Source organism: Marmota flaviventris, chromosome 4 (genome assembly GCF_047511675.1).
Source record: "Marmota flaviventris isolate mMarFla1 chromosome 4, mMarFla1.hap1, whole genome shotgun sequence".
Classification (NCBI taxonomy): domain Eukaryota; kingdom Metazoa; phylum Chordata; class Mammalia; order Rodentia; family Sciuridae; genus Marmota; species Marmota flaviventris.
In genome coordinates, this window is record NC_092501.1 from 37,658,415 (window position 1) to 37,679,801 (window position 21,387).

At 45.0% G+C, this 21,387-nt stretch overlaps 1 protein-coding gene across 1 annotated transcript; it reads right to left on the minus strand.

Annotated features, from left to right (window-relative positions):
* Positions 1–3,417: 3,417 nt before the first annotated feature.
* On the minus strand, positions 3,418–6,273 carry LOC114096484 (protein FAM25A). The gene is made up of 3 exons (XM_027940021.1): positions 6,184–6,273; positions 4,878–4,940; positions 3,418–3,608 (listed from the first exon to the last, which is right to left on the minus strand). Exons 1-3 carry the CDS (start codon positions 6,254–6,256, stop codon positions 3,475–3,477), a joined length of 270 nt encoding a protein of 89 aa, XP_027795822.1. The 5' UTR covers positions 6,257–6,273; the 3' UTR covers positions 3,418–3,474.
* Positions 6,274–21,387: the final 15,114 nt, after the last annotated feature.

A 21,387-nucleotide genomic window follows, 5' to 3' on the forward strand; every position in this document is an offset into this window, starting at 1 on the left:
AGGATGATGAATGTTCCCAAAGGCCTATAGGGTGAAGGCTTGACCCACAGCCTATGGCATTCTTGGGACATGGTGGGACATTAGGCAATGGGGCCTAATGGAAGGAAGGTAGGTCACTGGGGAGCACTGGCCCCCAGCCCTTTGTTCTTTGCCTCCAGGCTGCATTGCAGTGACAGTTCCCCCCACTGCCTGCACTCACCATGAGGTCCTGCCTCACCACAGGCCCAAAGGCACTGGGGCAAGTTACCATGCACTGAAATCATGAGTCAGAGCAACATTTTCCTCCTTATGTAAGTTCATTATCTCAGGTGTTTTGAGTATGGTGACAGAAAACTAGCTCAGAGTCCCACCTTGCTGCATTATCATGAGAACAATAAATACTGATTAATTCTAAAATTTTTCTGATAGAGAACATGATATCAAACCATGACAACAAATAGGAAGATGAAGGCCTCTGGAAGGTAATATACTAAAACTTTACCCACAGATAGCTACAGACAGTGTTTATATGACTTCCACCTTTGAACATCAGGTGTTTATAAGACAGATGGTCAAAGAGTTCAATCGATAATTTCCAAAGTAGGAGCAAGGAGAGGTGACCATATCAAGTGACCACCTCCCATTCTCATAATGCCAGCGGGGTTTTTTTTTTTTTTTTTCCTTGTTGGTATTTTATTTTTGTTGTACTGGGGATCAAACCCAGGGCCTCACACATGCCTGGCAAATGAGCTCTAGCACTGAGCCTTATCCCCACCTCCCCACACCACTTTCAATTTGTCTGGAGAGTCAACTGCAAGAGTATAAGATTTTCTCGGGTTTTTCAAAGAGATGGAATGCTATAGTTAGGCAGACTCTTCACGAAGTCAGGAATGTTGGGGTCCTGGGCTCCAGTCTGGTCTGGACATTGGTTTCTGCTGACCTCTGCATACAGAGCAATTTTCTCATTGCTTTCCTAATGGAGAAAAATTATAGCAGTCCTTACTCCACCATTTTTGCTGACATAACTCTCCCTTTTTATATTGCTATTTATAACATGCATAGTTTGATAGAAGTTGATTTCATGCCCCTCATTGCAGAGCACAGGCAGCAAAAAGAAAATGAGAGTAGAAGTGCTTACTCTAGAACAACAACCTGCAAAGTTAAGTTAGGGAGTTGTGGGCAGTGTTTCTCCAGCTCTCTGAGAATGAACAATCTGTTTAAGTGATGGTATGTGGTCTTATTGCACAGTGACTAGTGTACATGCAACTTGCCAGGCAAGTTCAACAACCCAAGCTGTTCTACATCCTGTTCAGCAAGAATCGTCCATTGATCACCCCTGAAGATCCAGGCAATAGTCAAATTACTGTAAATTTCCAATCTCAGCTACTTGTTACCAAGTAGTAATGGAGTTTGCAAAACAGCAAATTTTGAGTAGCATTTCTTTAGAAAACGATCCTGAATAAAGTAATACAGTCCTCTACAACCACATCTTTGGGGAAAAAAAAAATCTATTATCTGGGTGTGGTGATGCACTCCTGTAATCCCAATTACTCAGGAGGCTGAAATGGGAGGATCCCAAGTTTGAGGCCAAATTCAACAACACCCTATTGCAAAATGAAAAAAAAAAAAGGCTAGGATGTAGCCCAGTAATAGAGCTAAACTCTGAATTCTATCCCCAGCATCACCAAAAAAAAAAAGTAAAAAAGTTATTGGTTTTCTCTTAAACAAACATAAGGGAAACAGGTTAAAAAAATTTTTTTTTCCTCTACATATGCTATCAGCTTTTTCCTTATACAGTTATTTTTGCTTCTACATGTATATTTTATAACTTGTTGATAATTAGACACACCCTCATGATATATGTACATTTCCCCTCATTTTTAATAGCCTCAGAATATTCCATTACAAATACATACAATATTTGTTGGCCAATCCCAGTTGATGGTCATCTGGACCTGGGTCCCATTTTTTTAAGCTAAGGAATTTATAATACAGTAGAATTCATACGTATCAACTCTATGTTGTGTGTGACGCCTAATAAACACCAGAACTTGCTACACATATGATATCCGATAGCATTTTAGGATATTAACAACCTCTCACTATTACAGATGTGCCACAATAAATCTGAATATGCCCTTTAGGCCCCTGTGTGTAGCTGTGCACACCTGAAAAAGAAAGTCCTAAAAACCGATTTCCCATTCAAAGCAGGTGTTCTACTTTATTCTGCCACCCACAATAATTTTAGCCCTCTAAGCTTAGGTTTTAGAAAGGGGAAGTTCAAAGTCATCAGGAACCAACTGAGATACAATGTTCAACTCTAGCTGGGCAGTGGCAAGTGTAGACCAGAAATATAGTAAGCAACTAATTCATTCTTTAATCAAAGCACACTTTTTTCTACTTCCTAAGAAAAAACAGCTCCCAGCTCTATTGTTACACATCATTTCCTCTTTTGTATTCCAAAACTTTTAAGCTCAATGCTGCTTACACATGTGTAACCTGTGCAGTACTGACTTGCTATCAACAAATGGACCTGACACAAGGCCCCAGTGGAGATTCAACAGCAGCTTCTAGGGCCACTCAGCAGTGGACTCAGGGCCTCTTTGACCTGGTTCCACAACTGTACAGCAGAAATGTTGTCAGAGCCTCTTGCAGAACGTGAAGCAGTTTAGTGGGAGCCTGCCCTGCCAAACTTCTCATCAGATTGGTCTGTTACCTTCCTTGAGTCCTACAAGAGCATTTCAGGGAGGACCCAAAGAACATGCAAGAAAAATTTGGGTTCTCCCTCTAGGTGTCATTGAAGCATCAAGGTGTTTAAAAATCGTATTTTCTGGGGAAACAGTCTTTTCACAGAGCCCAGGATGGAAGGGTAGCTCCTGGTAGAACACAAGATTAGCAAGAGAGAGGTGGATGCAGTAAGAAGAAAGGAGGGAGAGAGCAGCAGATAACAATGCAATAGTTTGCTGCTCAGGCACAGAGGTGACACATGCTTGTCATTCCACATACTCCTAAGGCTCCTCAAAGAGGGGGATCGCAAGTCCAAGTCCAACCTGGCAATTAAGAACCTTTCTCAAAATAAAAGATGTAAAGGATTGGGATGTGGCTCAGTGACAAAGTTTCACTGGGTTCAATCCCCAGTACCAGGTTAAGGGGCAGGGAAGCTGCCTACTGACATGAGAAACCACAGAAGCATCTGATGCATCAGCTGACTCATCATAGAAAATGACCTGACCCACTGGCAGATGCTTGCCATGCTAGTGTGTTCTCCAGTTGAGGTACAAGAAAGCCTAAAAATACCTTGTCAGAGACTGGAGGTGCCCTGCAGTGCTAGGGTGCATGCTCAGCAAGTGTGAGGCCCTGAGTTCAGTCCCCAGCACCCAAACAAAAACTTTGCCTAGTGTTTCCCTTGAAACAGAAATAAGTCAAGGACTCAGTGTACACATTCCTCAGCTTTTTATTCAATATAGAGAGGGTCCGCTGTGGTCGCCAGCAGGCTCACTGTCCCAGTTTGCCCAAGCCCTCTGCCGCGTGGGTGACAGCATCTGTGACAGTGTTGGTCACTCTCTCGGTGACTTCTTTCACCACTTTCTCTCCCGACTCTTGGGCATTCTTTAAGGCTTCAGCAAGGGCTATCAGGAAGAAAAACAGAGAAAATGTCAGGGTGAACACCTCCCTATGCTCTTCATGTCACCTGGAGAGGCAGGGGCTGTGGCAATCTGACAAGAGCAACTCCTGGATACATCCCATGGGGCAGAGGCAGAATAAACAATGCTTACTCAGCATGCACAAGGCCCTGGATTCAGTCCTCAGTAACGCAAAACAAATTTAGTTTTATATCCCCAACAACTTGCCTTTCTTCAGTTTGAATGAGACTGAGTATCTGCTCATGGGTTCACTGGCTATTTATTCTTCATTTTTTCTGTTCATATCTTTTACTCTTTTTTATATTGGGTTGTTAGATCAGATTATGATTTCTATTATACATATTTTGCCTCAGCCTGTGGCTTTTGTGTGTATGTGGTACTGTGGTTGCACCCAGGGGTTACTGCATGCTAGGCAAGTACCCTACCACTGAACTACACCCCCAGCCCTGTTTATTTTATTTTGACACAGTCTCACTAAGTTTCCCAGGCTGGCCTTATATTTATAATCCTGCTGCCTCAGCTTCCCAAGTAGCTGGGAATACATGGGAGCACCACCACCACTGGCTTATTATTTTATATTTTAAATGTTTTGTCCCAGTGTCTGCCACATCATCTTTTGACACCTTGCATTGATATTGCACAGAGAGGACTACCTGGATGGAACCTAAACACAAAGTTTGGTATGAACTGATAATTGCATACCAATGGAAAGGATACAACACTGGGGCTGTGAGGGGGACTGACCTTTGACTTTGTTGGGTAAAGAAGGGGTTGGCCCCACCTAGCTTTCCTTTCTTCATTCTGTCCTCCATCTCTTCAACTTCTGGTTTGTTGTTATTGTTGTTGTTGTTGTTGCAGAAATAGGGATTGACCCCAGAGTGTTCTACTGCTGAGCTACATCTTCAACCCTTTTTACTGTTTATTTTGAGACAGCATCTCCCTAAGTTGCCTATGCTAGCCTCAAATTGACAGTCTTCTTGCTTCAGTCTCAGTGGCTGGGATTGTAGGCATATGCCACTATATGCTGGACTTGTTCTTTTTTTTTTGGTTTCTTGCTGATGCTGAAAATTGCATGCCAGACCTCATGCATACTAAGGCAAGCTCTCTACCACTGAGCTCCATTCCCCAGCCCTTTCTTCTGACCTTCTCTCCTTTCCACCTTTTCACTCTCATTTTCTCTTTCCTTCCATTTCTTCCTTCTCTCCTTCCCTCTTTGCCTCTGCCCCACCTCACTCCAACCCCAGCCCTCATTACCTTTCTCTCCAGCCTGCTTGGCATGCTCCACCACATCTTTCACCACTTCCTCCACAGCATGAACTAAAAAAAGGAGACAAATTCAGACAATTTCAGAGACAAATTCACCATGCAAGCCTGCTTCCCTTCCCAGCACCTCTGGACACCCAGGGTGGAGCTCCAGGATGCCACCCCCAGCCAATTCAGGCTGGCACAGAAGGGAGCTGAGGAAGCCCGATGAGGACACAGGGCCCTCCATGCTCCTCAGTCTGGTAGGGCGCGAAGTCCTGGGATCAAGCCTCTTGCCAGCTGGGGACCAGGAGCCAAGGCCTACCTTGTTGGCCAGGTCACCACACCTCTCAGGTTGATCTGGCTGTCCTGCCTTGACAGAATCCCTAAGCCTCCTCCAGGGAAACCACATCCCTCAAAGGAGTGCCCTCAGGAAGAGGGCATTCCCTGTTTACCTTAGGGGGTTTTACAGTTTGGGTGGTAACAACCTAGAACCAAAACGTTTTGGAGTCAAAACTGGTTCTAAAATCTAACTCCAACTTCCTCTGCTTCCTCTGCCATATCCCCTCATCATCCTCCAGTGGAAATCATACACAACTCACAAGTCCAAGGAAAGACTAAAGTGGGTGGTCCACACCAGCTGTGGAGTTAAAAGTGAAATGCAGACAGCTCTGCACCTGTTGACAAAGAGAAGAGCAGGCCTGGGCACAACCTTTTCACCATCATGTCCCACAGGTGGGACCTGGATTTTCTTCCCCCAGTAGCTGCAGCCCTTTGCCCACAAAACTAGTTGCTGAATTTTTGGAAAAAATGGGAAAATGTTCTCATGGACTTTGAATCAGACTCATTTGTTTCATAACTTGGAAATTCTTGAAGCTTTAAAATTATGATGGAAATTAAAATCCACCATCCTTTTTCAGCACAGGCTGTGAGGACAGGCAGTTTTGACACAGAAGGGCACCCAACTTTTCAGAGGAAAGGATCCAAATTGCCAGCTGCTTACCCAGCACCTGTGTTCCTCACCTGTCCCCAGGAGCCTCATCTGGCCTGGCCTCTCTTCTACCAAAGATCTTAGATTAGGCTCCACAGGTAGAGAGGGCTGCTTGGGGCAGTGAGGCTCTGAGGGTACACCCTCAACTGCCCTCCCCACTGTCTGCAGCCCATAGCTCCATCTCTCCTGGTGGGGTGATAGGCCAGGGTTCCCAATGGGCCCTCAGTGGGCCTCAAGGCCTGGCCTGATTCCTGGGATCAGCTTGGGACAGGCCCAGTCAAGCCTGCCCTGACCCCACACAGGGGGAAAGAAGCCCTAGGTCCTTACCAGCTCCCTCAGTGGCCTTCTCTGTGCGATGGGCCAGGCCCTCAGCCGCCAGCTTCCCCAGGCCTCCCAGCATCGTGCAACAGCAGGCAGTGACAGACAGGATGCTGGGGACTGAACCAGTGTGCTTTTATAGATAACTCTGATGTCTCACTAAGCACCAAACCATCACCTGACCTGTAAGAAGCTGGGCAGATGAGTCACTGGAGATGACAGCAAGAGGAAGAGGCTGGGTGGGGCATGCCAGGGCAGGGCACTGCCCCTCTTACACTGAGACACCCCACAGTGCCCCCACCCATGTCCTAGGAACCCTGTGCAGGAGAAGGACAGGGAACAGTTCTGAAGCTGGGGAGGAGAAGTCAGTTGGGGCAGGGGCCTGGGTGCTCTAGGGGAGGACAGCACTCAGAGACAACCGTCCTACCAGCTCAGACCCTGGTATGCACCTGGTGAAAATGCCCAGGATTCCCTGTCTGCTAATCAAGGTTCCCAGTGTGGCCTAGACAGGATTTTGGAGGTTCTAGGGATGTGGGGACTCAGTTATCCCCTGAGGTCAAGCACACAACAGTGGTGGTGGGCTGTGCTTGTAGCTCAGTGGTACAGCACTAGCCTAGCATTTGTGAGGCACTGAGTTTGATTCTCAGCACCACATAGAAACAGATAACAACAAAGGTCCATCAACAGGTAAAAAAATATTAAAAACAAAAAAAAAAGTAGTGGGCACCACCCCCCTTCCCATTCTTAAGGACCTTGGCTCTCCAAACAGAGGAGGTCACAGCCTTGAGCCAGGTAGTCACCCTGACTTTCCAGTCAGTTGATTATCATTCACTTGTGCTCCTGAGTGGCCCAGTGCTGGCGCAGCCAGCATGTGGAGGAATCCTGACCTCAATTCATTTTGGAGTACAGTCTGTAGGGGAGGATCTGAGAGATCAGCAAGAAGATCTTCTAGGTCTAAGGAGGTTTTCTGGCCCTAGCTAGAATTCCACAGAAAGCAGCTTTACTGGCCCTTTACACACGTCACACATGGAACAGGGCCAGACTTCCTCCTTGGTTACTCAGAATAGAGATGCCTCAAGCCACATGCTACATGTTGCCTACCTTAATCACTAGCCCAACGTAAGCATCAGTTTCCTCATCTATAAAATGGGAACAACTATGCCTTCCTGGCTGTGGCACTGATAAACAGTGGGACAAAGTATGCAAGCTCTCCGTAAATACCTGTTTCCTCCATGTCATCACCACTGTGCTAAGGAAGTACCCCTGGGCATTGAGTCCTGGCCAACCAGTGGAGTGGGCTAAGGAGTGGTTGGGGAATAAGTCTCCTTGGAGACAGAGGGCTGAAGGATGTGACTCCCACTGGCCAGGAGTTGAGATGAGAAGATCTTCCACCTTCCTGCTCCTTGGTCCAGGCCTAGAACAGGAGTCAGAAACTGCCCTCCCCATACTGACTCCCTTATCCCTCAGAGCCCTGGGTGTGGTGGAGCCTAATTAGTGTTTACCAGTCCATGAGCCTTCACAGCCTGGGTCATACTGAGCTGAGGCCCTCTCCCAGTCCTGAGAGAGGTTGGGAGGGCTCAGAGCCAAGGCCAGCCTCCCTGGGGTGGGTAGAGTATGCTGGGGGCAGCGGGACCTCAGGATCCTGCCTGAGGCCACAGCCCACACCTATCACTGCCACCTCCCTTGGGCAGAGATGGATCAAGGCTAAAACAATTTGGAGGAAGCCTCATTAACAAAAGGATTACAATAATTCTCCACTTGCAAGTTATCCAAGTAGACACCTATGACCCAGGGGACCTCGGAAGAACCATGAAGGTGTGGACTGTGGAGCTTAAGCAGTTCCAGATGACCCTATGCTGCACTTGTTACAGCTCCAGAGGCCACCCAGGGCAAGGGTGGTGGAGGTCGGGGAGCCAGGGAAGCTGATGGGACGGGAGCAGAGGGACACATGAGGATGCTCCCTGGACCCATCAAACCCCTTTTCTGTTTCCTTGGAGGTTGTGTGTGACTCTCACCTCCATAGTGGCCCTCTCTGCCCCTCCCCTGAGAAGTGATACCCACCTGCTTCCAGACCCCACCCCACAAGCCCCAGCTAGTGTGCTTGTCAGAGATCCCCTCTCAGGAGCTCACCAGCCCTGACAGACCCTCCTCAGAGCTCAGCCCCTCTGCAGGGCTCTGTCCACAGGAGCCTGCCTGGAGCCCTGCCCACTGCAGCCTCTTTGAACAGCTGCCTTTCCTCTCCCTCTCAGATACTGCTGTCCCATCTCCCCCTGCGCAGGAGACCCTATCCCTCTTTAATACACTGCCTCAAGGTGACCACCTCAATGAGGACGCTCTAGGCCCTTTGCCTAGAGACAGGTTCCAAATGCCTGATACAAGAAGGCAAGGGACCAAACTTCCAGGACTGGACGTGGACACCAGTCTCTTCTGCTCTGGCCTGGGTCTAGTCCTGCTTGTTTTCCCAGCTCCAGCTATAACCAATACCTGTCCTCCCAGCCCAGCCCACAAGCCCCAGCCGACCCTCTACATTGCACCCCAGAGGCTGCATAACCTCACCAGCGACCCTCCTAACCAGGAATGGATTCTGGTCTGAGGAGCTGAGCTCAAACAACTCCTGCAAGAGAACAATTTCAAGTGTCTGGATCAAGTTGAAGATGACTCAGGCGGGGCCCACTCTCCACCACCTCATCTTGGAAGAGAGCCCCAACAGAAAGGCCTTGAGCACAGGCACCCATGCTAGCATATCCTGAGTCAGAAGGTCAAGTCCACCTCCCCTTGGACAGGAAGAATCTGGTGTTGACAGGAGTAGACTAACTCTTCAAGGGAAAATCGCACAATAATTGAACAGTAGGCTGAATCATCAAATCAAAGACAACCAATTTTCTAATAGCAATTTGCAACTTAGCTATTACGAATTCCTTTTTTAATGTTTATTTTAAGTATTTAAGTATGTAAGGATGTCCCAAATGTCTGAAGCATGGCTTTTAGTTGTTTGTTTGTTTTTTAAAAACAGAGATTGAACCCTGGGATGCTTAACCACTGAGGCATAACCCCAGCCCCTTCTATTTTTTATTTTAAGACAGGGGCTTGTTAAATTGCTGAGGCTGGCTTTGAACTTGCAATCCTTCTGCCTTGGCCACCCCAGTCCCTGGGATTACGGGTGTACAACCCAGTACCTGGCTAAGCAAGATATTTCATTGTGTGGTTTGGGCTAAGCTGTCACAAACATCAAAAGTTTTGTGATGGTCCATTCTGCCTAGGCCTCCTCCTACTTGTGCTTCATGAATTTGAGCTCATAGTATATGCTGTGCCCACAGATTCTGCACACACTGACCCCTCCCTGCCACAGGGGAACCTGTCTCATCCAGATGCTGGACACTTTTTAGTCAGCAAGGGAAGAGGTGCCCAGCATAAGGACCTTCACACATCCATGAGAATCAATCAGGCTCCTAGGTCCATTGAAAGGGCACTTAAGTAAAGGGACTGTTCATGGAGATGGGAACAGGCTTAGGGACCAATGAGCAATAGTGAAGCACCCAGTGAGCAGCAGTAGGGGCAGTTTTATCTTCTGGGTCTACAGGGGCAGGAGAGGCCTTCACAGCCTCCAAAAGGAGCCATGGCTATAAAAGAAAATGTCAGCAGACAGGAACCACCACCATTATTAGAGGAACAAAGCTGACCCCAAACCGTGCCCAGCAAGGAGGTACCTGGGAGAATCACTATTTCTCCCCCTGTCCACTTTCCTAGAATGTTCCCTCTGGGCTCAACCCAGTCACAGTCAGAGTGAGGGGACCAGGCAGGGAGGAACAGTGTGTGTAGACAGTGTGTGTGGACAGAGCAAAGGGAGAAAGCCTGCCAGACTTCCAGGTCTGGGGCAACATGGCAGTGGTTAAATTCTAAAGGGTCCATGTCTCCTTCCAACTATAGGGAGCAACCAGAAGAAGCAAAGGAAGGCCACCGGCAGCTCAGGTGCAGGAAGCCAGGGAAGTGAGGAGGAACAGGGAGTGGGGAGGGACCAGAGGGAGGGTCTCCACTGTTGCCAGCCACATAGTCCCAGGAGGAGAGGACTCTCAGAAAACTCCCCAGAACAGAACTGAGGTCTGAGGAGGTGAAGAATGATGGAGAACCGTGCCCAAGGAAGTCCAGAGGGGGGTTGTCAGAGAGAAAGGGAGTCCTGGGAGACAAGGGCTTAGTCTTAGAGGTTGCCACAGGGGACAGAAGGATGGTGGTAGAATGTTCCTGAAACTCATTTGGTTTCCAAGAAGCACAGAGGTCTTGAGTCCAACACCCTTGTGAAGGTATGGCACTCCCCTCTTCTATCACCTTCAAACCACTCCCCAAGTGGTGTCTGGGAAAATGAACTTCATTTTGTTGTGGTGGTTTGGTTGTCTGTCGTACTGAGGATTGAACCTAGGGACACTTTACCACTGAACCAATCTCCAGCCCTTTTTGTTTTTTATTTGGGACAAGGACTTGCTAAGTTGTTGCAGCTGTCCTCAATTTGTGATCCTCCTGCCTAAGCCTCATGAGCCTCTGGGATTACAGGCATGCACTGTAATGATCCCGCGAAATGTCGGAGAAAGAGACCACCAAGTGACCACTCATGCAATTGGCAAAAGGGGATTTATTGAACCAGCATGCTGGGGCTCTGTGCCCACTCAAGAAGGGAAAGCAGCCCAGAGCCCCGAGCAGGGGCTGAGCACTGCTTAAGTACACTTTTTGGGGAGGCTGGAGGGCTTTGTATACATCAGAACAAATCATCATTAGGCGCAGGAAAATTGAATAACAACTCCTAAACATGATTGGTTCATTCATTGGCGGGAACAGGTCAGGCTGGAGTGATAGGTCATTCCTAAGGAGGGGGTTACATTTAAACTGATTGGTCCAGGCCCTGCAATGCCTATGTGCGACCACACAGAGCCCTTATTAAACAACCAATAGTCAGGGGAAATATTTACTGGGCAGTTCCAAGCATTGTCTCAACAGCTACAGAAATTTCAGGTTTTGCAGATAGCATAGATACCTAACAATACCTAATCCTTTACATTTTAACTCAGACCCTGCAGCTTAGAAACTTTACCCTTTAACTTTTACGCTTTAACTTCAATTTCTTTTACCCTTACAGCACCACCTTTCATGATGACTTGACTTGTTTGTAATTGGGCTACTTTGTTGTTGAATTGTAGGAGCTCTTTATATACTATGAGTATTAACTTCTTATCAAATATACAATTCGCAAATATTTTCTCCACTTAAGTTTTCACTTTGTTGATTGTGTTACTTGATGCACAGAAGTTTTTACATTTGGTGCAGTCTAGTTTAACTATTTCATTTTGTTGCCTGTGTTCTTGGTATCAGATCCAAGAAGTGATTGTCAAATCAAGCATCATGAAGCTTTTCCCTGTTTTCTTGTAACAGTTTTATAGTTGTTGTTATTTATGTTGTTATGCTCGAAATCGGGACCCCCAAAAGACCACCAGAGACCAAGATCAATGTAAGCAGCAAAGAGGTGTTTATTGCGAGCTAGCTGGGTCCTCCACGCGCACACAGCAACTGGTGATGCTGAGAGACCCTGAGCCCAGGGTTTGCAGCAGTTTTATACACTCTTTGGGGAAGGCAAGAACCCCCACATACATCATAGCATCTCTTCGCAAATCATCACACACCAAGGGAAAATCATAAAACAACTCTAAAGCATGATTAGCACAGTCACTGGCGGGAACAAATTGGGTAAGGGTGATTGACTAGTAAAAGAGAGGGGTTCCTTTGAACTGATTGGTTTAAGCCATGAGGGGAGTACATGCTGAACTACATGGTTTCCCAATATGTTATCAACCACCATAAACTACTGGGAGAGTCATCTGGAATCCCAGGTATTTTCCTGGTCTCATGCTGATCGGTGGCTGTTAGGGGGTTGCTATGGGTCCTCATCTAGCCTGACTGAGTCAGGGACACCTAGTGCAGCAGATCTCTCCAGTTATTTGTAGATAAACAAGGGTATGTGCCTATGAGTGCTCTGTGGGTCTTTCCAAGGACAAGGGTCATGCCCCCTTCCTTGGATAGGCTTTGCTCTGAGGTAGAGGCTGGTTTTTCAATGTTTTTGCTTGTGGTTGGTTTTGTTTTTGTTTTTTGTTTTTTTCTGTGTGAGTGTGTGTTTCAGTGCTAGGGATGGATCCCAGGGCCTCACAAATGCTTAACAAACACTCTACCACTGAACTACATCCCTAACCCTTTTTAAATTTTTAATTTGGTGATAGGGTTTCACTAAGTTGTTCAGTCTGCCCTCAAACTTGCAGTCTTTCTGCCTCAGTCTTTGAGTAGCAGAGATTACAAGCATGCATCTCCACGTTTGGCTTTTTCATTTGTTCATTTGACTAGGGGTCTCCTTATATTGCCCATGCTGGTCTCAAACTTCTGGACTCAATCCATCCTCCTGCCTGAGTCTCCCTGAAAAACCAGCCTCTATCTCAGAGCAAAGCCTGTCCAAGAAAGGGACATGACCTTTGTCCTTGGAAAAACCCACAGAGCACTCCTAAGCACATTCCCACCCTGCTAAGTTGTTATCTACAAATAACAGGAGAGATCTGCTGCCCCAGGTGTCCCTGACTCAGTCAGGCTAGGTGGGGATCCATAGCAGCCCCCTAGCAGCCACCAATCAGCATGAGACAGGGAAATACCTGGGATGCCAGATAACCCTCCCAGTAGTTTATGGTGGTTGATAACATATTGGGAAACCATGTAGTTCAGCAGGTACACCCCTCTTGCCTTAAACCAATCATTTCAAATGAATACCCCTTTTGTACTGACCAATCACCCTTACCCAACTTGTTCCCGCCAGTGAATGTGCTAATCATGTTTTAGAGTTGTTATGTAAGGGTAAAAGAAATTGAAGTTAAAGCGTAAAAGTTAAAGGGTAAAAGACCAGGTGTTGTAAAGTTTCTAAGCTGCAAGGTCTGAGTTAAAATGTAAAGGATTAGGTATTATTAGGTTTCTATGCTACCTGCAAAACCTGAAATTTCTGTAGCTGTTAAGACAATGCTTGGAACTGCCCAGTAAATATTTCCCCTGACTATTTGGTTGTTTAATAAGGGCTCTGTGTGGTCGCACGTAGGCATTGCAGGGCCTGGACCAATCAGTTTAAATGTAACCCCCTCCTTAGGAATGACCTGTCACTCCAGCCTGACCTGTTCCCGCCAATGAATGAACTAATCATGTTTAGGAGTTGTTGTTCAAATTTCCCGCGCCTCATGATGATTTGTTCTGATGTATACAAGGCCCTCGGCCCTCCCCAAAAAGTGTACTTAAGCAGTGCTCAGCCCCTGCTCGGGGCTCTGGGCTGCTTTCCCTTCTTGAGTGGGCATGGAGCCCCAGCATGCTGGTTCAATAAATCCCCCTTCTGCCAATTGCATGAGTGGTCACTTGGTGGTCTCTTTCTCCGACATTTCGCGGGACCCTTACATTTATTTGATTTTCCCGCGGTGTGTGATGATTTGCTATGATGTATGTGAAGTCCCTGCCCTCTACAAAAAAAGTGTATAAAAATGCTGCAAACCCTGGGCTCGGGGCCTCTCAGCGTCACCAGTTGCTGTGTCTGTGCGCGGAGGACCGAGCTAGCTTGCAATAAACACCTCTTTGCTGCTTACATGGATCTTGGGTCTCTGGTAGTCTTTGGGGGTCCCAAATTTGAGCATAACACCCCAAGTAGCTGGAACAACAGGTGTCTGGCCTTCTAAATCTTTTATTTATTTATTTATTTAGGTAGGTAGGTAGTGAGGATTGAAGTCAGGGGTATATGAACATTCAGCTGCATCCCCAGATCTATTTTGCATTTTATTTAGAGACAAAGTCTCACTGAGTTGTTTTGCCCCTTGCCTTGCTTTTGCTGATGCTGGCTTTGAACTTGACATCCTCTTTCCTCAGTCTCTGAGCAAAGAGGATTATGGCCATGTGCCACAGCCCCTGGCTGCCTTTTAACTCTAATAGTTAGTTCTGCATACCTTTTGAATTAGTGTTTGTAATGGTGTAAGGTCAGAATCCAACTTCATTGTTTTGCACGTGGACTTCCAGTTTTCTCATCACTATTTGCCAGAAATTGTCTTCCCCACTGAGCAGTCTTGACATACTCCTTAAAACCCATTTGTTGCACCTCATATTTTGCACACTAATTTTAGAAATCAGCAGTGAATCTTAATTTGCATTAATAATTTATGTTGTTTTTCTAATGATCATTCACTCTTTATATATATATATTACTTGTAGTTGGACCAAAAACCTTCAATTTATTTATTAATTTTTTAGCTGTTGCTGAGAGTTGAACCCAGCACCTTGCATGTGTAGGCTAGAGCTCTATTGATGAGCCCCAGCCCCAGCCTGGTCATTCACTTTTGCTCTCTTCCCTTCCACATTAATAAGTTGGAATTGTGCTGTAAGAGCTGCTCCTTCTTCATATTTATTCAACCCACTCCCTGTTTATATTAGTTTGGACTCATAAATATTTATTTTATTTTGTGGAACATAATCCAATACTGCTATGGTTTGGATGAGTGTCCCCCAGAGGCCATGTGGCTTTTGTCCCCAGGGTGGAACTATGGGGAGGGAGTGGAGCTTGTAAGACATTCGGTGTCATAAGAGGTCTTCAGGTCATTGGAGGCATGGCCTTGAAGAGGATTGTGGGACACTGACCCATTTCTCTTTCTCACTTTTGCATCCTGGCCTTAGGTGGTTGGTTTTGATCTGCCATGTGCTCTAGGCCATTGCCATCCAGAATTCCCCACAGGCCTAAAAGCAATCATGGACTGCAACCTCTAAAACTGTGAGTCAAAGTAAACCTTTTTTCCTTATAGGGTAATTGTCTCAAGTGTTTGTTGTAGCAATGGAATGCTGACTGAAACAAATACTATCATTGTGGACATTTTTGCTCAAAGTATTCCAACTCTGGTTCTAAAGGGTTGCTCATATTCTTTCTTTCTTTCAATATTTATTTTTTAGTTGTAGTTGGACACAATACCTTTTTTATTTTTATATGGTGCTGAGGATCAAACCCAGGGCCCTGCACATGCTAGGCAAGCACTCTACCACTCAGCCATAGCCCCAGCCCTCATATTCTTTCAATAAACATCAATCTTCCAAAAATTATTGATTTGACTGAGAATATAGCTTTCCTAGCATGTGGAATGCCCTGGGTTCAATCCCAACCCAGCAAAAAGTTTAAAAATAATAATAAATATGTTATTTGTTCATTTGTTTTACTGTTTCCTCCTTAATGGCACTACAAGGTGTTACAGGTTCTTCTTGCATTTCCCCTGCCATGGCCTGACCATCCACTACTTCTCTTTGAACATGCTTAATATGCAAGAGGCCTTGGGTTCAATCCTCAGCACAAAACAAAACAAAAACACTTCTTCTTGAAGTCCTGGTCCCTTTAATTTGAAAATGGTACTTGGCCACCAGTATAGGACTGCTGGACATATTCATTGTTCCCAGAATTCGTCGTGTCTAGGTACTCTCAGCAAACAGAGGAAATACAGGAAAGTTATTCCAGAATTACTCACCCACTATGAGAAATGCCCATGTTTCTGACTACATGACTACATATATGCATAGTGCTTTTTACCTTTAGACCTATGGAATGTATCCAATGCTCTTTCCCAAGGTTATTCTGTTTTCTCTTCTCCCCATTTTCTCCATTTGTAGTAGAATTAGGTTGATTTGTTGGATTTGCACTCCATTTGGGGATCCCCCCCCACAATTCTAATTGGTTCTGTGTATTTTGGCGGGTATTGTTTCCTTGTTTATCTGAGTTGTCCTTGCTTCCCCAAATGGTGAAGTATGACACCAGGAAGGTTTTATTAAAGGATAACAAAAAAGACTTTCACCCAGAGTTAGAAAGGGAGGAGAAAGGAGGATCAGTGGAAAGTAGAGGTCTTTTTCCTCTTATATCTAAGGTCTTCTTTTGTTCTCCCACCTTCCTGTCCTTTATTTCCCTCTATCTTGCATATGATGGGGGATGCAGGTGGGAAGGCCAAAAGGTGGGAAACAGGTGGATTCCTGGGGTGGGGAGCAGAGATAGGAGGAAGATGCCTAGAGTGGTTTGATTAGCAGTTCTTTAGCTTGGGCCTGGGGCTTTGAGGACATTAACATTACAAGTTCCCCAGGTGTTGTTCTGGTTTTCCCAGGCTCAGATTGGATTCCACTTTCTTTATGAACTCCATTTTCTTTATTGGACTCAATATTAGACCCAATTTACCTCTCACTACACTAACTACCCATCTTTAAATCTGGCTTCAGTATTAGAATACTACTATGATTTTTGTAAGTCAGAACTACCAAAAAACAAACAAACAAACAAACAAAAAGATATACTCAGAGAAGATTCACTTCTTATCTCTGGTACTCTGTTCCTATTTGCCCCCTCTTTCCACCTCTTCTCCATCCACCAATCTCTCTCTCTCTCTCTCTCTCTCTCTCTCTCTCTCTGAGAGAGAATTTAGAGGGAATTTAAGAAACATACTAATTTAGACCTCAGCAAGAGCACCTAAATAGCAAACATAATGATATACTACAAATCAAACAGAACTCTGTATTCTAATCTTGCTGTAAAGACTTTGGCTTCCTGAAGGATGTGATTTTTGTTAAAGGATTAAAATGAATGAATTATTTCTTTGGTATGCACTTACAAATAAATAAATAAGATGCTTATGACTGCAAACAAATGAATTTAGTGGAACAATACAGACAGCATGGACTTATTGATGTTTTTGTTTTGGACAGCCTCTAATCCTGGGAAAAGAAAGATACTGAGGGCTGGGGATGTGACTCAAGCGGTAGCATGCTCACCTGGCATGCGTGAGGCCCGGGTTCGATCCTCAGCACCACATACAAACAAAGATGTTGTATCTGCCAAGAACTAAAAAAAAAAAAAAAAAAAAAAAAAGAACTGAACTCAGTGTCCCTCTACCTCTGAGCTGCATCCCCACCACTTTTAACTTTTTATTTTGAGATAGGATCTGCATTAAGTTGCCCAGACTGGCCAAATAACTCGGGTTTCAGGTGTGGTCCACTCTGCCCAGCATAGATCTTAAATCTTCCAATCACACAGAGAAAACTTTAAGTGAAAGGATGGATATGCTAATTAGCTCAATTGTAAGAGTCAGTCCACTGTGTATATATACATCCAAACATCACAGCAGTATGGGGGTTGAAGCTATTTTGTAGAGCACTTCCCTAGCATGCATGAGGCCCTGGATTTGATCCCCAGCACTGCAAAACAACAAACCATGCATGCTGCTTCACTCCTGTAATCCCAGCCACTCAGGAGGCTGAGGCAGGAAGATCACAAGTTTGAGGCCAGCCTTTGCAATAGAGCAATAGCTGATTAAAATAAAATAAAAAGGGATGGAAATGTAGCTCAGTGGTAGAGCACCCTGGGCATTAATCCTCAGTACTGAAACAAGGACACATCACAGTATATACCTTAAACATGTAAGATTTAAATTTTTAAGAAGTTTTTAGGTTAATATGCAAGAAATCACATAGATGTAGAAAAGAATATGAGCAGTGGTTGTACTAAAGTAAGAAAGAAATTTACAATTAAAAATAAAGTCCTGAGGGGCTGGGGTGTGGCTCAGTGGCAGAACATTTGCCTAGCACATGTGAGGCCCTGGGTTCATGCCTCAGCACCACATAAAAATAAATAAATAAATAAATAAAATGAAGGCATCTGTCCTAAAATACAAAGACAGAAAAAGTTTTAAAATTATAAAATATAATTTATTTTAAAAATTTTAAAATATAAAAAACAATAATTAAAATATCTCAAAATAAATCTAGAATACAGGGTGAAAGGGCAAACTGCACACCAGGGAATACTAACAACCAATGCCATTAAAACCAACTCTAGGGCTGGGGATGTGGCTCAAGTGGTAGTGTGCACCTGGCATGCGTGCGGCCCAGGTTCCATCCTCAGCACCACATACAAAGATGTTGTGTCCGCCAAAAACTAAATAAATAAATATTAAAAAAATTTTTTTAAAAAAGACTCCCTATTAAAAAAAAAAAAAAAAACTCTAAAAACGTTATTGCATTTCAAAGATGAAAAAAGATCAGCCAGAAAGATCAGATCACTTAGAAATTCCCAGGGGTGGGGCTGGGGATGTGGCTCAAGTGGTAGCAGGCTCGCCTGGCGTGCGTGAGGCCCGGGTTCGATCCTCAGCACCACATACAAAACAAAGATGTTGTGTCCACCAAAAACTAAAAAATAAATATTAAAATTCTCTCTCTCTTTAAAAAAAAAAGAAAAGAAAACTTAAGTTGGTCTTTAAAAAAAAAAAATCCAAGGGGTGTCAGACATCTTGAACTGCTGGACTCTATGTGAGCAGATGATGTTACTCAGCTCTCATCTTCCCTAAAGAAAGATTTCAGTTGAGACACAGAGAGAATAGGCATAAAGAGCTTATTTGGTGAAATGAAAGTATGCTTCAGAGAACCTGTAGCAGGCTGTCCCAAGAAGGAGGCAAGCTCTTGTTTATTCATCCTGGGCTTTTATGGCCTGCTTGGCATCTTCCCACCTCGTGGATGCATTTGGGGAGGTTACAGCCATTTCCTGCCTCAGTTAAGTGCACCTCTGTCAATTTCACCATTTGGCAATTTCCCCAGCATAGACTGTATCCATTTTCTCCAGATGGACAGGGAGCTGTCCTACCACAGGAAAGTGGCCTTGGGAAGTGTAATGGCTGTAAGGGTAAAAGAAATTGAAGTTAAAGCGTAAAAGTTAAAGGGTAAAAGACCGGGTGTTGTAAAGTTTCTAAGCTGCAAGGTCTGAGTTAAAATGTAAAGGATTAGGTATTGTTAGGTATCTATGCTATCTGCAAAACCTGAAATTTCTGTAGCTGTTGAGACAATGCTTGGAACTGCCCAGTAAATATTTCCCCTGACTATTGGTTGTTTAATAAGGGCTCTGTGTGGTCGCACATAGGCATTGCAGGGCCTGGACCAATCAGTTTAAATGTAACCCCCTCCTTAGGAATGACCTATCACTCCAGCCTGACCTGTTCCCGCCAATGAATGAACTAATCATGTTTAGGAGTTGTTGTTCAATTTTCCCGCGCCTCATGATGATTTGTTCTGATGTATACAAGGCCCTCCGCCCTCCCCAAAAAGTGTACTTAAGCAGTGCTCAGCCCCTGCTCGGGGCTCTGGGCTGCTTTCCCTTCTTGAGTGGGCATGGAGCCCCAGCATGCTGGTTCAATAAATCCCCCTTCTGCCAATTGCATGAGTGGTCACTTGGTGGTCTCTTTCTCCGACATTTCGTGGGATCCTTACAATGGCCAGTTGGGTGCCACCCAGGGACACAGCCTGAACTTCCTTCCCTACCTTCTTTGCTCTAGCTAGTGCCTACTCTAACCCTCCTGCACCAGAAGGCAGAGTTCCAAACCTCCCAAGACTCAAGAACACATCTGGGAGGCACAGATTTAAAACCCAGACAGGAATAAAGTAGAAAAGATATAGATTGTCGCAAACAAAATGACAACAACTCATCTTAATGATCTGAATTGGCTTTACTGTCTATTCTAGAATAGAGTAACAATATTTCATAAAGTATGAATGCTCCAATGAGCTGAGCATGGGATTTTTCATTTAACAGACAGAGAAGGACTTGAAGAAAGAAACAAAGAGCAAAAACTAGATTGGCCATTTCAAAGTTAACTTTCCTTGCTAGGATTGAACAGGACATAGAACAATACAAAAATAATTGGTTAACATCAGATTATTTCAAGTTGCCTTTTTGTGGGAGGGTTAAGGCTGAGGCACCTTCATCATCATGCCAATTGAAAGTGTCCTCTTTGGTAATTTGGCAGTCTCTCTAATCCTGATTTCTGGGCAGGTCAGACAATTAACTGAGTGTCAGCTTAGGGAATCAGTACTTCAGCATGAAGTTTCCTGTCACAGGAAAGCAGGGAACTGAAACACCAAACTTGGTTCTTGTGCTCCAACAAAAGAAAATTAAAAACCAGCCTCTATCTCAGAGCAAAGCTGTCCAAGGAAGGGACATGGCCTTTGTCCTTGGAAAAACCCACAGAGCACTCCTAAGCACATTCCCACCCTGCTAAGTTGTTTATCTACAAATAACAGGAGAGATCTGCTGCCAGGTGTCCCTGACTCAGTTAGGCTAGGTGGGGATCCATAGCAGCCCCCTAGCAGCCACCAATCAGCATGAGACAGGGAAATACCTGGGATGCCAGACGACCCTCCCAGTGGTTTATGGTGCTTGATAACAAGTTGGGAAACCATGTAGTTCAGCACGTACACCCCTCTTGGCTCAAACCAATCAGTTCAAACAAATACCCCTTTTGTACTGACCAATCACCCCTACCCAACTTGTTCCCGCCAGTGAATGTGCTAATCATGTTTTAGAGTTGTTATTTGATTTTCCCGTGGTGTGTAATGATTTGCTAAAAGAGGCTATGATGTATGTGAAGTCCCTGCCCTCTCCAAAAAATGTATAAAACTGCTGCAAACCCTGGGCTTGGGGCCTCTCAGCGTCACCAGTTGTATGTGCGCGTGCACGGAGGACCGAGCTAGCTTGCAATAAACACCTCTTTGCTGCTTGCATCGATGTTGGGTCTCTGGTGGTCTTTGGGGGTCCCGAATTCGAGCATAACAAAACTTTAAAGTCAGACACCAAAAGCCATGGCAGAAAACTTTGTTATCAGTGAAAGTAAAGAGAAAGTGAAGTGAAAAAAAAGTAAAAGCCAAATGAGGCTCAAGCAGAGACCACACTCTCCAGAGAGAGAGACAGTGAGCCATCTCTGAGCAGAGAACCAGAAAGGAGCCAATGCTGTCTCCAAATTTAGTACTGTTTTAAGTTTGACTTGAAAACTGGGGTCCCCCTTCAGCGACTTTCACCAGTAAGATGTTCAACTCCTTCCTATGGGGTGGTAGAGTTTTGACTTAGTTGGTCCTCTCCAGAACTGTTATGGTGGCTATCCTATTTAGGAAGGCTTCATCTACAAGTCAATCCCATGTTAATGTGGACACTGGGGTCAGTAACTGCTCAGACACTTGGAGACACTTTTACCCCAAATTTCTAACTTCACGTCAACCTCAGTGGACCCTGTCTAGTTAGTCCCATTAATGCTTTTCTCTGTTTTACAAATAGCTGCCTTGCTTTTTTCCTACAGATTAACTACTGTAATTTTCTTGCTTAGTATCTGG

Coding starts and splice junctions, on each gene's coding strand:
- LOC114096484 (XM_027940021.1), bottom strand. CDS start 6,256: ATGCTGGGAGGCCTGGGGAAGCTGGCGGCTGAGGGCCTGGCCCATCGC. Junction 4,941..6,183: donor GAAGGCCACTGAGGGAGCTG/GTAAGGACCTAG, acceptor TCCTTTTTTTAG/TTCATGCTGTGGAGGAAGTG. Junction 3,609..4,877: donor CAAGCAGGCTGGAGAGAAAG/GTAATGAGGGCT, acceptor TCTTCCTGATAG/CCCTTGCTGAAGCCTTAAAG.